Source organism: Salvelinus alpinus, chromosome 6 (genome assembly GCF_045679555.1).
Source record: "Salvelinus alpinus chromosome 6, SLU_Salpinus.1, whole genome shotgun sequence".
Taxonomy (NCBI): domain Eukaryota; kingdom Metazoa; phylum Chordata; class Actinopteri; order Salmoniformes; family Salmonidae; genus Salvelinus; species Salvelinus alpinus.
This window is the reverse complement of record NC_092091.1, coordinates 37,723,611-37,737,510: the sequence shown is the minus strand read 5'-3', so window position 1 is coordinate 37,737,510 and position 13,900 is coordinate 37,723,611. Positions and strand designations below refer to the sequence as shown.

Genomic DNA, 13,900 nt, shown 5'->3' with positions numbered 1-13,900 from the left:
TCACAACGGTTACGGAGAGCATGATCATACAGTCATCCTGAACAGCTGGGGCTCTCACACATGCTTTAGTATTGTTTGCTTCGAAGCGAGCATAGAATGCATTAGGCTCATCTGGTAGCCTCCCATCACTGGGCAGCTCTCAGATGGGTTTCCCTTTGTAGTCTGTGATAGTTTGCAAGCCCTGCCACATCCGACGAGAATCAGAGCCAGTGTAGAAGGATTCGATCTTAGTCCTGAATTGATCATTTGCCTGTTTGATGGATTGTCCGAGGGCGTAGCGGCATTTCTTTTAAGTGTTCGGATTAGTAGTTGCGGAGTTGTGTGTGTGTTTGTGTGCTGGAGGTGATTGCATGTCAGCCATGGAGGGACCAGAGCAGCCACTCTGGGCTCTGACATCCCTCAGTAAAGAGTGATTTATGACCAGGCAGAGTGCTGTGTACTTAACCAGCAGATCAGACGGCCCCTGTAGACACAGGGACTTGTGTCTGTCTGTGTCCTTAGTGGCTGTCTGTGTCCCTATTCCCTATAGTGCACTACTTTTTTTAGGGCTATGGTCTAAAGTTGTGCACTATTAAGGGAATCGGGTGCCATTTGGGACACATACGCTGTGGTGCTTGTGGTAGTGTCCCTTCTTTAGAACTCAGCACCCACACTTGACTTTCTTTACACATCCTACTTCATATCCTACTCCACATCTCGCCTCTCGTGTGGTGGTGGGAACTGGGAAGTAACATGATGAATATAAGAGAGTAACCACGAGACTCTTGGAGAAGGGTATTAAATAATGACAAAGGTTTGTGTAAACTTCCACTGGGGAGAAGTAAACTATCAAAGCTAAACAGACAGGATGTTGGTGGGCAGGGGAGACAGGGACACACGCTTAGCAGGGAATGCTAACATAGAATCACCGGCTGGCTGTAAGGTTCATAGCTGTGGACTATGAGTGGGCAGATGGATGGGTGGATGTTACTGGTATGTTCCAGTAACTAAGGGTTCAGAGAACAGCCGATACCACAGCAACACAGTCAAGTGACCTGTATGACTCATCATCAAAGGGATCCCCCGCAACGTTGTCTTTTTGTCTCTTTCAGAACAACCTAACTCTTTCATAAGCTAACCCTTTCACAACTCTTTCATAAACTAACCCTTTATAAACTAACCCTTTCACAACCTAACCCTGTCAACACTCTTAGAAATAAAGGTACTATCTATAACTTAAAAGGGTACTTCTGCTGTCCCCATAGGAGAACCATTTAAAGAACCATTTTTGGTTTCAGGTAGGACATTTTCCACAAAAGGGTTCTCCTATGGGGACAGCCAAAGAAGCATTTTGGAACCCTTTTTGGAACCCTTCGGGACTGAGGGATTCTAAAGTGAAAAAGAGTGGCACTAACTGGCGGTGGACTCCAATAGAGGTGCTGGTTTAACATGTTGGTACAACTGTCCTCTGTTAGAAGGCAGATAATGACAAGTAGGAGACAGATGTACAGAACACACTTTATTCCACATTCAAGACAGACAGGGGCACACACAGCGATAGGAATTGGACTGATTGGTAGTAGTGAAAGGGATAGTGGTTGTCTAGGAAAAGACAAGAGAGAAAGAATCAGACAATGTACAACTGTTATAGCTACAAAGGCAGTAATAACAATGTAATTGTAATGCTACCGTAGTAATAGCAGTGCTAATAACTACATAATTGTAAAGTGGCAAGCAATATATTGGCTAATAGCAGTAGCATGAGCAGTACTAGTACGTTAGCAATATTGGCTACACAGAGGCTAGTAGGACCCAGCTAATGTAGCACACAATATGACAGTATACATTTAGCACACTAGGTTAGGCAATACTAGGCTAGTAGTACGGGACAGTATATACAGTATATATCGGACAATTATTATTATTATTATTATTATTATTATTTTTTTCTTGGGCCACTATATCTATTTTGCCAATTTGGATTGATCCCCTCTACCACACGGAACCCCACTAACCTACCGACGGAAACGCACGAGGTATCTACAATTAGACCTCCATCCTATGCTATCTTGCTACCGATAGCCTCTACCCGGCCTACTGTCTGGATCGCCGTGACCCCAACCAACCTCTACTCACTGGACCCTTATTGATCACTCGATTAAGCATGCCTCTCCTTAATGTAAATATGCCTTGTCCATTGTTGTTCTGGTTAGTGTTTATTGGCTTATTTCACTGTAGAGACTCGAGCCCTGCTCACTATACCATATCCAACCTCTCAGTTCCACCACCCACATATGCGATGACATCACCTGGTTTCAATGATGTTTCTAGAGACAATATCTCTCTCATCATCACTCAATACCTAGGTTTACCTCCACTGTATTCACATCCTACCATACCTTTGTCTGTACATTATTCCTTTAAGCTATTTTATCGCCCCCAGAAACTTCCTTTTACTCTCTGCTCTAGTAGCTCTAGACGACCAATTCTCATAGCTTTTAGCCGTACCCTTATCCTACTCCTCCTCTGTTCCTCTGGTGATGTAGAGGTGAATCCAGGCCCTGCAGTACCTAGCTCCACTCCTATTCCCCAGGCGCTCTCTTTTGATGACTTCTGTAACCGTAATAGCCTTGGCTTCATGCATGTTAACATTAGAAGCCTCCTCCCTAAGTTTGTTTTGTTCACTGCTTTAGCACACTCTGCCAACCCGGATGTTTTAGCCGTGTCTGAATCCTGGCTTAGAAAGACCACCAAAAATTCAGACATTTTCATCCCCAATTACAAGATTTTCAGACAAGATAGAACGGCCAAAGGGGGCGGTGTTGCAATCTACTGCAAAGATTGCCTGCAGAGTTCTGTTTTACTATCCAGGTCTGTTCCCAAACAATTTGAACTTCTACTTTTAAAAATCCACCTCTCTAAAAACAAGTCTCTCACCGTTGCCGCCTGCTATAGACCACCCTCTGCCCCCAGCTGTGCTCTGGACACTATATGTGAACTGATTGCCCCCCATCTATCTTCAGAGCTCGTGCTGCTAGGCGACCTAAATTTGAACATGCTCAACACCCCAGCCACCCTACAATCTAAGCTTGATGCCCTCAATCTCACACAAATCATCAATGAACCTACCAGGTACCACCCCAATTCCGTAAACACGGGTACCCTCATAGATATCATCCTAACAAACTTGCCCTCCAAATACACCTCTGCTGTTTTCAACCAAGATCTCAGCGATCACTGCCTCATTGCCTGCATCCGTAATGGGTCAGCGGTCAAACGACCTCCACTCATCACTGTCAAACGCTCCCTGAAACACTTCAGCGAGCAGGCCTTTCTAATCGACCTGGCCGGGGTATCCTGGAAGGATATTGATCTCATCCCGTCAGTAGAGGATGCCTGGACATTTTTTAAAAATGCCTTCCTCACCATCTTGAATAAGCATGCCCCATTCAAGAAATTTAGAACCAGGAACAGATATAGCCCTTGGTTCTCTCCTGACCTGACTGCCCTTAACCAACAGAAAAACATCCTATGGCGTTCTGCATTAGCATCGAACAGCCCCCGTGATATGCAACTTTTCAGGGAAGCCAGAAACCAATATACACAGGCAGTTAGAATAGCCAAGGCTAGCTTTTTCAAGCAGAAATTTGCTTCCTGCAACACAAATTCAAAAAAGTTCTGGGACACCGTAAAGTCCATGGAGAATAAGAACACCTCCTCCCAGCTTCCAACCGCTCTGAAGATAGGAAACACTGTCACCACCGACAAACCCACTATAATTGAGAATTTCAATAAGCATTTTTCTACGGCTGGCCATGCTTTCCACCTGACTGCCCCTACCCCGGACAACAGCACTGCCCTCCCCTCTGCTACTCGCCCAAGCCTTCCCCATTTCTCTTTCTCCCAAATACAGTCAGCTGATGTTCTAAAAGAGCTGCAAAATCTGGACCCTTACAAATCAGCCGGGCTAGATAATCTGGACCCTTTCTTTCTAAAACTATCTGCTGAAATTGTAGCCACCCCTATTACTAGCCTCTTCAACCTCTCTTTCGTGTCGTCTGAGATTCCCAAAGATTGGAAAGCAGCTGCGGTTATCCCCCTCTTCAAAGGGGGGGACACTCTTGACCCTAACAGCTACAGACCTATATCTATCCTACCCTGCCTTTCTAAGGTCTTCGAAAGCCAAGTCAACAAACAGATTACCGACCATTTCGAATCCCACCATACCTTCTCCGCTATGCAATCTGGTTTCAGAGCTGGTCATGGGTGCACCTCAGCCACGCTCAAGGTCATAAACGATATCTTAACCGCCATCGATAGGAAACAATACTGTGCAGCCGTATTCATTGACCTGGCCAATGCTTTTGACTCTGTCAATCACCACATCCTCATCGGCAGACTCGACAGCCTTGGTTTCTCTAATGATTGCCTCGCCTGGTTCACCAACTACTTCTCTGATCGAGTTCAGTGTGTCAAATCGGAGGGTCTGTTGTCCGGGCCTCTGGCAGTCTCTATGGGGGTGCCACAGGGTTCAATTCTTGGACCGACTCTCTTCTCTGTATACATCAATGATGTCGCTCTTGCTGCTGGTGATTCTCTGATCCACCTCTACGCAGACGACACTATTCTGTATACTTCTGGCCCTTCTTTTGACACTGTGTTAACAACCCTCCAGGCGAGCTTCAATGCCATACAACTCTCCTTCCGTGGCCTCCAATTGCTCTTAAATACAAGTAAAACTAAATGCATGCTCTTCAACCGATCGCTGCCTGCACCTGCCCGCCTGTCCAACATCACTACTCTGGACGGCTCTGACTTAGAATATGTGGACAACTACAAATACCTAGGTGTCTGGTTAGACTGTAAACTCTCCTTCCAGACTCACATCAAACATCTCCAATCCAAAGTCAAATCTAGAATTGGCTTCCTATTCCGCAACAAAGCATCCTTTACTCATGCTGCCAAACATACCCTTGTAAAACTGACCATCCTACCAATCCTCGACTTCGGTGATGTCATTTACAAAATAGCCTCCAAAACCCTACTCAATAAATTGGATGCAGTCTATCACAGTGCCATCCGTTTTGTCACCAAAGCCCCATATACTACCCACCACTGCGACCTGTACACTCTCGTTGGCTGGCCCTCGCTTCATACTCGTCGCCAAACCCACTGGTTCCAGGTCATCTACAAGACCCTGCTAGGTAAAGTCCCCCCTTATCTCAGCTCGCTGGTCACCATAGCAGCACCTACCTGTAGCACGCGCTCCAGCAGGTATATCTCTCTAGTCACCCCCAAAACCAATTCTTCCTTTGGACGCCTCTCCTTCCAGTTCTCTGCTGCCAATGACTGGAACGAACTACAAAAATCTCTGAAACTGGAAACACTTATCTCCCTCACTAGCTTTAAGCACCAGCTGTCAGAGCAGCTCATAGATTACTGCACCTGTACATAGCCCATCTATAATTTAGCCCAAACAACTACCTCTTTACCTACTGTATTTATTTATTTATTTATTTTGCTCCTTTGCACCCCATTATTTCTGTCTCTACTTTGCGCTTTCTTCCACTGCAAACCAACCATTCCAGTGTTTTTTTTTGTTTTTATTTTACTTGCTGTGTTGTATTCACTTCGCCTCCATGGCCTTTTTATATTTTTATTTATTTACACATATATTTGTTTGCCTTCACCTCCCTTATCTCACCTCACTTGCTCACATTGTATATAGACTTATTTTTTTCACTGTATTATTGACTATATGTTTGTTTTACTCCATGTGTAACTATGTGTTGTTGTATGTGTCGAACTGCTTTGCTTTATCTTGGCCAGGTCGCAATTGTAAATGAGAACGTGTTCTCAATTTGCCTACCTGGTTAAATAAAGGTTAAATAAATAAAAATAAAAAATATACAGAGGCAGGATAGCATGCTAGGCTAGTAGACCACAGGCTTTGGGCCATGGCAGACAACGTAAAAGATATACAGTTAGCGCATGCGCAAGGATAATAGATAGCATTAGCATGCAAGGATGTTAACATGTAGACAATAACAAGGCCATGGGGGCAGGCATCTTGGGAGAGGCCAGGACGTGATGTTATAGGCCGGCCATCTTGGGTGAGTGTGAGACACAATAGGCTGGCAGCCATCTTGGCTCATAGAGTATAATGGGGAAATATTTTACCTCATAGCCTGAACATGTAAAATACCCCTGAACTATGCCATAAGGGCCAGATAAGCAGGACTAGTGTCGCTAGTACACAGGCCTGAGATAGTAACATTTAACCCTCAAATGAATACGCACACGGTAGTAATTACACAGTAGTTACACAGTCCCAAGGGCCTATTATATAGAGAGGTAGAATATACACATGAGCCCTAATAAAGTCCACTTACATGGTCAGTGACACACTAACACACGGTTGCACAGTCCAGGGTGGAGGCTTGTCCTCGTAGGAAGGATCCAGTGGTGAGTTTTGTTGAGGTGGTGCAAAGTTCTTCTGACCTGTTGTCTCTCTGCACCCCAGCAGTAAAAGGCTACAAAGTTTGTCTTTTCAGTATCAGAGATAGGGAGAAGGTTTGAATGGTTCATGTCTGAGGATTTAATGATAAAGGTTAGAGGGTTTTGTACATAAAGGCTGCAGGTATAAATGGTGCACTTCATGAATGAATCACTGGAACCTAGGATGAGACAATGATCTGTATAGTCTTCTATAAATGGGGCGGTAGGTAGCCTGGCGGGTAGGAGCATTGGGTAGGTTCCCGAAAGGTTGCTGGATCGAGTCCCCGAGCCGACAATGTGTTGTTCTGCCCGTGAGCAAGGCAGTTAACCTTTGTAGATTTACTGCTGAGGTAGGCTACATTTACATTTACATTTAAGTCATTTAGCAGACGCTCTTATCCAGAGCGACTTACAAATTGGTGCATTCACCTTATGATATCCAGTGGAACAACCACTTTACAATAGTGCATCTAACTCTTTTAAGGGAGGGGGGGTTAGAAGGATTACTTTATCCTATCCTAGGTATTCCTTAAAGAGGTGGGGTTTCAGGTGTCTCCGGAAGGTGGTGATTGACTCCGCTGACCTGGCGTCGTGAGGGAGTTTGTTCCACCATTGGGGTGCCAGAGCAGCGAACAGTTTTGACTGGGCTGAGCGGGAACTGTACTTCCTCAGAGGTAGGGAGGCGAGCAGGCCAGAGGTGGATGAACGCAGTGCCCTTGTTTGGGTTTAGGGCCTGATCAGAGCCTGAAGGTACGGAGGTGCCGTTCCCCTCACAGCTCCGTAGGCAAGCACCATGGTCTTGTAGCGGATGCGAGCTTCAACTGGAAGCCAGTGGAGAGAGCGGAGGAGCGGGGTGACGTGAGAGAACTTGGGAAAGTTGAACACCAGACGGGCTGCGGCGTTCTGGATGAGTTGTAGGGGTTTAATGGCACAGGCAGGGAGCCCAGCCAACAGCGAGTTGCAGTAATCCAGATGGGAGATGACAAGTGCCTGGATTAGGACCTGCGCCGCTTCCTGCGTGAGGCAGGGTCGTACTCTGCGAATGTTGTAGAGCATGAACCTACAGGAACGGGTCACCGCCTTGATGTTAGTTGAGAACGACAGGGTGTTGTCCAGGATCACGCCAAGGTTCTTAGCACTCTGGGAGGAGGACACAATGGAGTTGTCAACCGTGATGGCGAGATCATGGAACGGGCAGTCCTTCCCCGGGAGGAAGAGCAGCTCCGTCTTGCCGAGGTTCAGCTTGAGGTGGTGATCCGTCATCCACACTGATATGTCTGCCAGACATGCAGAGATGCGATTCACCACCTGGTTATCAGAGGGGGGAAAGGAGAAGATTAATTGTGTGTCGTCTGCATAGCAATGATAGGAGAGACCATGTGAGGATATGACAGAGCCAAGTGACTTGGTGTATAGCGAGAATAGGAGAGGGCCTAGAACAGAGCCCTGGGGGACACCAGTGGTGAGAGCACGTGGTGCGGAGACAGATTCTCGCCACGCCACCTGGTAGGAGCGACCTGTCAGGTAGGACGCAATCCAAGCGTGGGCCGCGCCGGAGATGCCCAGCTCGGAGAGGGTGGAGAGGAGGATCTGATGGTTCACAGTATCAAAGGCAGCCGATAGGTCTAGAAGGATGAGAGCAGAGGAGAGAGAGTTAGCTTTAGCAGTGCGGAGCGCCTCCGTGACACAGAGAAGAGCAGTCTCAGTTGAATGACTAGTCTTGAAACCTGACTGATTTGGATCAAGAAGGTCATTCTGAGAGAGATAGCAGGAGAGCTGGCCAAGGACGGCACGTTCAAGAGTTTTGGAGAGAAAAGAAAGAAGGGATACTGGTCTGTAGTTGTTGACATCGGAGGGATCGAGTGTAGGTTTTTTCAGAAGGGGTGCAACTCTCGCTCTCTTGAAGACGGAAGGGACGTAGCCAGCGGTCAAGGATGAGTTGATGAGCGAGGTGAGGTAAGGGAGAAGGTCTCCGGAAATGATCTGGAGAAGAGAGGAGGGGATAGGGTCAAGCGGGCAGGTTGTTGGGCGGCCGGCCGTCACAAGACGCGAGATTTCATCTGGAGAGAGATACTGAGGCTACCATCCCCCGCCTCAGCTTGACCCCATTGTCCAGTAGCAGAGACCACTTCACACCTCTGTGTTAGTTACCAGGTTGCTAGGGTACTCAGTCAATTAAACTAGTCAGCCAATCACAGACCCTATCAGGTGGGGAAACATATCCCTATTCCTGCCTGGTTTGAATGGTCCGCTGGCTCCAAGCAGCAAGATTTTGATGGTTGTGTATTCTAGTTTCAAGTGCTACACCATCTAACCCGCTGTGGTGACAAATACACTTTTTGGCTTGTTTCCATTCATCCACATGGTTGCTGGCTGCGCACTGCTACCACCGGAAATGTTTGTTTTTGTTTTTGTAAGGACACAAAAAAAACAGATACAGTGGGAGAACCTATTTAAGTAAGTAAATACATTTTGAATTTTTTTTAAAAACAGTAATAGTAGTAGGCCACTTTGTAGGCTAACTCAACTGAGCTGCTAGCTAGCTAACTTTGCACACTGTTTAGCTAAGTTAATTAAATGTAATCAGCTAGCTAACTTTCTTTTCACTAGCTATCTTGATGTAATCATTGTAAATTAAAAAGACAGTCTCCAAATGCATGTAGAGAAAACAGCCATGGAATTATTGACAAGTGTTAAGAATTATTGACTCCCCAGCGCCATTCCATAGGCAAATCAGATCACGCCTCCACTCTGCTCCTCCCTTCCTATAGGCAGAAACTTAAACAGGAAGTATCCATGGTAAGGACTGTTCAACGTTGGTCTGACCAATCAGAATCTGTGCTTCAAGATTGTATGTTGATATGTTCTGAGTTGCCTTTGAGAATAATATTGACGTATACACTGACTCGGTGACTGAGTTTATCACATCAAATCAAGCTTTATATTTTTGCCAACCGAGGCAAGGAAACCTCTCGAACCAGCTAAGGCGTGGAAGCCCGACGAGCCAGCTGAGGCACCCCTGGTTCCTACGGCAGCGGCACCCGGGCCCGACAAACAAAAACCTCCCTGATGCTTCAAATATTGGTGTCAGCATTCTGTAAGGACAGACGCTGGAGACGAGAAGCAAGTACAGGGAGAGAACATTTAATGAAACACGGACAGGAACAGAATACGGAGAGCGTCTGGACAGGGGAAAACAAAACGACAATAATGCTGACACAGGGAACCAACTGAGGAACAGACAGATATAGAGGGTCCAGGTGCGTCCAATGAGTGCCGATGCGCGTAATGATGGAGACAGGTATGCGTAATGATAGGAAGCCTGGCACCAGAGAGGAGGAGCGGGAGCAGGCGTAACAGAATGACACAAACATAACAACTAAAAAGCACCCTAAAATCAAAGCTAAAAAGATGTGTCCACAGTCCACATATGTCCAGAGTTTCGGCCTCCCTCAGGTTCTCTAGCAGGCTATTCCAGAAGCTGGAGGCATAATAACTAAAGGCTGCCTCTCCATGCCTCTTGGTCCTAGGCTTTGGGATAGTTAAAAGGCCAGTGACAGAGGACCTGAGGGACCTACTGGTTGCATAAAATAAAAGCATGTCTGATACGTATTTGGGTGCACAATCATGGATTGGTTTAAAAAACAATAAAAGAATCTTAAAACATATTCTAAAACTCACAGGGAGCCGGTGTTCATAGAGGAAGTGCATAGAGGATGTTGTTCCCGCTGTGACGAATAAAACTTATCCAAACCCCCCAAAATTGGATAATTGGCAGCGTTTGGACAAAACTAAAAGTGTAAACCATCGCAATTAACCACGGCAAGGTGACTGGGAACATGGACGAGTACAAACAGTCCAGCTATGCCCTCCGTAAGGCAATAAAACAGTCACAATTCAATGGCTCAGACACGAGATGTATATGGCAGGAAGTCCAGACAATCACGGATTATAAATGGAAAACCAGCCACGTCGCTGACACCGACGCCTTGCTCCCGGACAAGCTAAACATCTTCTTCACCCGCTTTGAGGAAAACAACGTGCTGCCGGCACGGGCCAACACCGGTCATGAGGACTGTGAGCTCTCGTTCTACGTGGCCGACATGAGAAAGACATTTAAGCTTGTTAACCCTCGCAAGGCTGCCAGCCCAGACGGCATCCATAGCTGTGTCCTCAGAGCATGTGCAGACCAGCTGGCTGGAGTGTTTAAAGACATATTGAAGCTCTCCCTATCCTTGCTTCAAGATGTTTTGTGTTGTCCCCACTTGCTTCACCATTGTTCCTGTACCCAAGAAAGCAAAGGTAACTGAACTAAATGACTATCGCCCCGTAACACTCACATCTGTCATCATGAAGTGCTTTGAGAGGGTAGTTAAGGATCATATCACCTCCACCTTACTGGACACACTAGACCTACAACAATTTGCATACCACACCAACAGATCCATGTATGACGCAATCGCCATGGCACTGCCCTATCACATCTGGAAAAGAGGAATACATACAGTATGTAAGATTACTGTTAATCGACTACAGCTCAGCCTTCAACACCATAGTGCCCTCCAAGCTGATCACTAAGCTCAGGACCCTGGGTCTGAACCCCACCCTGTGCAACTGGGTCCTGGACTTCCTGACGGGCCGACCCCAGGTGGGGAAGGTAGAAAACAACATCTCCACTACGTTGATCCTCAACACAGGGACCCCACAAAGGTGCGTGATCAGCTCCGCCCTGTACTCCCTGTTCATCCATGACCGCATGGCCACGCACGTCTCCAAGTCATGCATCAAGTTTGCAGACGACACATCAGTGGTAGTCCTGATTACCAACAACGACGAGACCGCCTACAGAGAGGAGGTGAGGACCCTAGTGGAAAATAAGGGGGCCCAGGAAAATAATCTCTCCCTCAACGTCAACAAAACGAAGGAGCTGATCGTGGAATTCAGGAGGCAGCAGAGGGAGCAAGCCTCCATCCACATCGGCGGGTCCACAATGGAGAGGGTTAAAAGCTTCCAGTACCTCGCCGTGTACATCAATGACAACCTGAAATGGTCCATCCATGTTCAACCTCACTCTTTAACCTCAGGAGGCTGAAGAAATTTGTCTTGGCCCCTTCTACAGATGCACCACTGAATGCATTCTGTCGGACTGTATCAACGCCTGGTACGGCAACTGCACTATCCGCAACAGTAGGGCTCTCCAGAGGGTGGTGCGGTCAGCCCAACGCATCACTGGGGGCACACTGTCTGCCCTCCAGAACATCTACAGGCCGTGGTACGAGCCAGCTAGTCACCACTAGCTGGCCTCCGCCCAGTAGCCTGCCCTGAACTTTGGTCATTTTTACTAGCCTGCTACCACCCGGTACTTAACCCTGCACCTTAGAGACTGCTGCCCTATGTACATACTGTAGTCATTGAACACTGGTCACTTTAATAATGTTTACATACTGTTTTACCCACTTCATATGTATATACTGTATTCTAGTCAAGGCTCATCCTATATAACTACTGCTGTACACACCTTTTCTATTCATATACTGTCCATGATGTCTATAGACACAATTATATAGATATATATTTCCATTCCTGACTCTGACATTGCTCATTCTAATATTACTACATTTCTTAATTCCTTTATATAAAAGAACTGGATTTGCGTGTATTGTATTGTTAGCTATGAACATAAGCATTTCGCTACACCCACGATAACATCGGGGAAATATATGTACGTGACCAATAACATTCTTTTTGATTAGGAAGAGGATGTACTTCCAGCTGTCAGTAAAGGGAGAGTGTAGACTACTGGATAGGGTAGGAAACTTTCTGGGAGGACATTATGAAAAGATTCTCATGTTCCAGTCTCTAGAGGGAAAGACAGAGAGATATTAGCAACATAATATTCAGTGCTGTCTAATTTGAGTATAATGAAGCCTGTTTCTTTGTGATGTTTTCTGTCCTCAGATATGTAAATCAATGAAAACCTGTGTTTGCAGATGGAGAGGGGTACCAATGAATGTCCCAAGAGACAGATTTTCATCCAGGATTTACCCCAGTGTTTTACCCAAAAGGCTCAGACTTTTCTGTTTCCATCTACGCAGGCCGGCACCCGTGTCTCACTGGGCCATGGGTCCGGCAGACCTGCTCTCCCTTGGGGCCAAAACTAAGCCGCTGGTACTTTTCATCTTGCGTTTACAGAACAATGGCTAACTATGAACTTTAACACCTTCTCATAAAGCAAGTGTGTATACCAGCATTATTTTTGTATGCAACATGTGCTAATATACTGTAGATAGGCCTACCTATATGCCATGAGTTATAGGTGTAGGCCCACAGTACCTATATTAGCACGTTATACACGTTATATACGTTATATTACTCACAATGTATCAACCTATTACAACTGGAGCAGGTCAACCCTGCTGGAGGTCTGCTTGGTGTGCATCAGCTCAGCAATAACACACCGGATTCAACTTATCAACCCTAATGAGGTGATAGTCAAGTGTGCTATTGCTGGGCTGAAACAGAAGTCTGCTCACCCAGTAGATCAGGGACCAGTGGAGCAAGGTTTGCCACCTTTGGTGTATATATCTTTTTTGTTCTCCTGAAATTATGCTTTAGTAATAATAGCCTACTTGTTACAACTCAATTATTTATTGTTGTTTATACCTAGATGTCTAATCTTTAAATATTAGTTAATTTATTTGTACATTTTGTAGTGATGAAGAGTTGATTCTTTGAAGAGAAGCGTTTAAAGCTGAAATATGTAACTTTTTGGGCGACCCAACCAAATTCACATAGAAATGTGACTTATAGAAGCGGTAGATGTATTCTATGTGCACAATTTCAATGCTTCCCGTTCATTGGTTTTTGTATTTGAGTCTTTTACTTTCGGTTGTGTACACCAGCTTCAAACAGCTGAAAATACAATATTTTTGGTTATTGAAAGGATATTTCACAGCGGTTTATGTGGTACAATTCTCTTCACTATATATTGCTTGTTTTGTCACAAACTGAAATTAGAATTTTAGCATCCAGAAAATGGGGGAGCGATTTCTGCATATTGCACCTTTAAACTTCTATTTTTTTGTTTTTTATTACTATTATTCAAAATGAACTAGTGTCAATGTTGGTTAATCACATATCACAATCCTGTAATAAAGAGGGGTTCTGTCTCTAATGTGTCGGTTTCTGTGTTGTATTCACAAATGAACATTTCCTTTTTGTCTAGTTGTAAGATCTGTTTTATTTGATTGTCAATCTGTCTCGGCATATCTGAATCTATTTAGTCGTTTATCATATGGCATGCATCGCCAATGCAGCCATAGGCCTGTAGCACTCAGAGAACAGCTAAACTCACACATTGTTAACATGTTGAGCTATATGTTCTCAATTTAAAATGATACCAGTAGACAATGTATATGAGGCA

The 13,900-nt window shown here is 45.5% G+C and overlaps 1 protein-coding gene across 4 annotated transcripts in view; it reads right to left on the bottom strand.

The window, feature by feature from the left end:
* LOC139578657 (CMP-N-acetylneuraminate-beta-1,4-galactoside alpha-2,3-sialyltransferase-like) overlaps positions 1–13,900 on the bottom strand; it is a 100,554-nt gene that overhangs the window by 10,839 nt on the left and 75,815 nt on the right. The window contains exons 11-12 of one of the 4 annotated variants that reach the window (XR_011675590.1): positions 6,372–6,569; positions 1,486–1,581 (exon numbers count right to left, since the gene is read on the bottom strand). The exons of 2 other annotated variants lie outside the window; for them this stretch is intronic. Coding sequence is in view for 1 of the 2 variants with exons in the window: in XM_071406568.1 (XP_071262669.1) it covers positions 6,564–6,569 (6 nt within the window). In the remaining variant the exon portion in view is untranslated. Of the gene's footprint in view, positions 1–1,485; positions 6,570–13,900 lie in introns of those variants that run through there. One more of the 4 variants, XM_071406568.1, reaches the window with a different exon arrangement.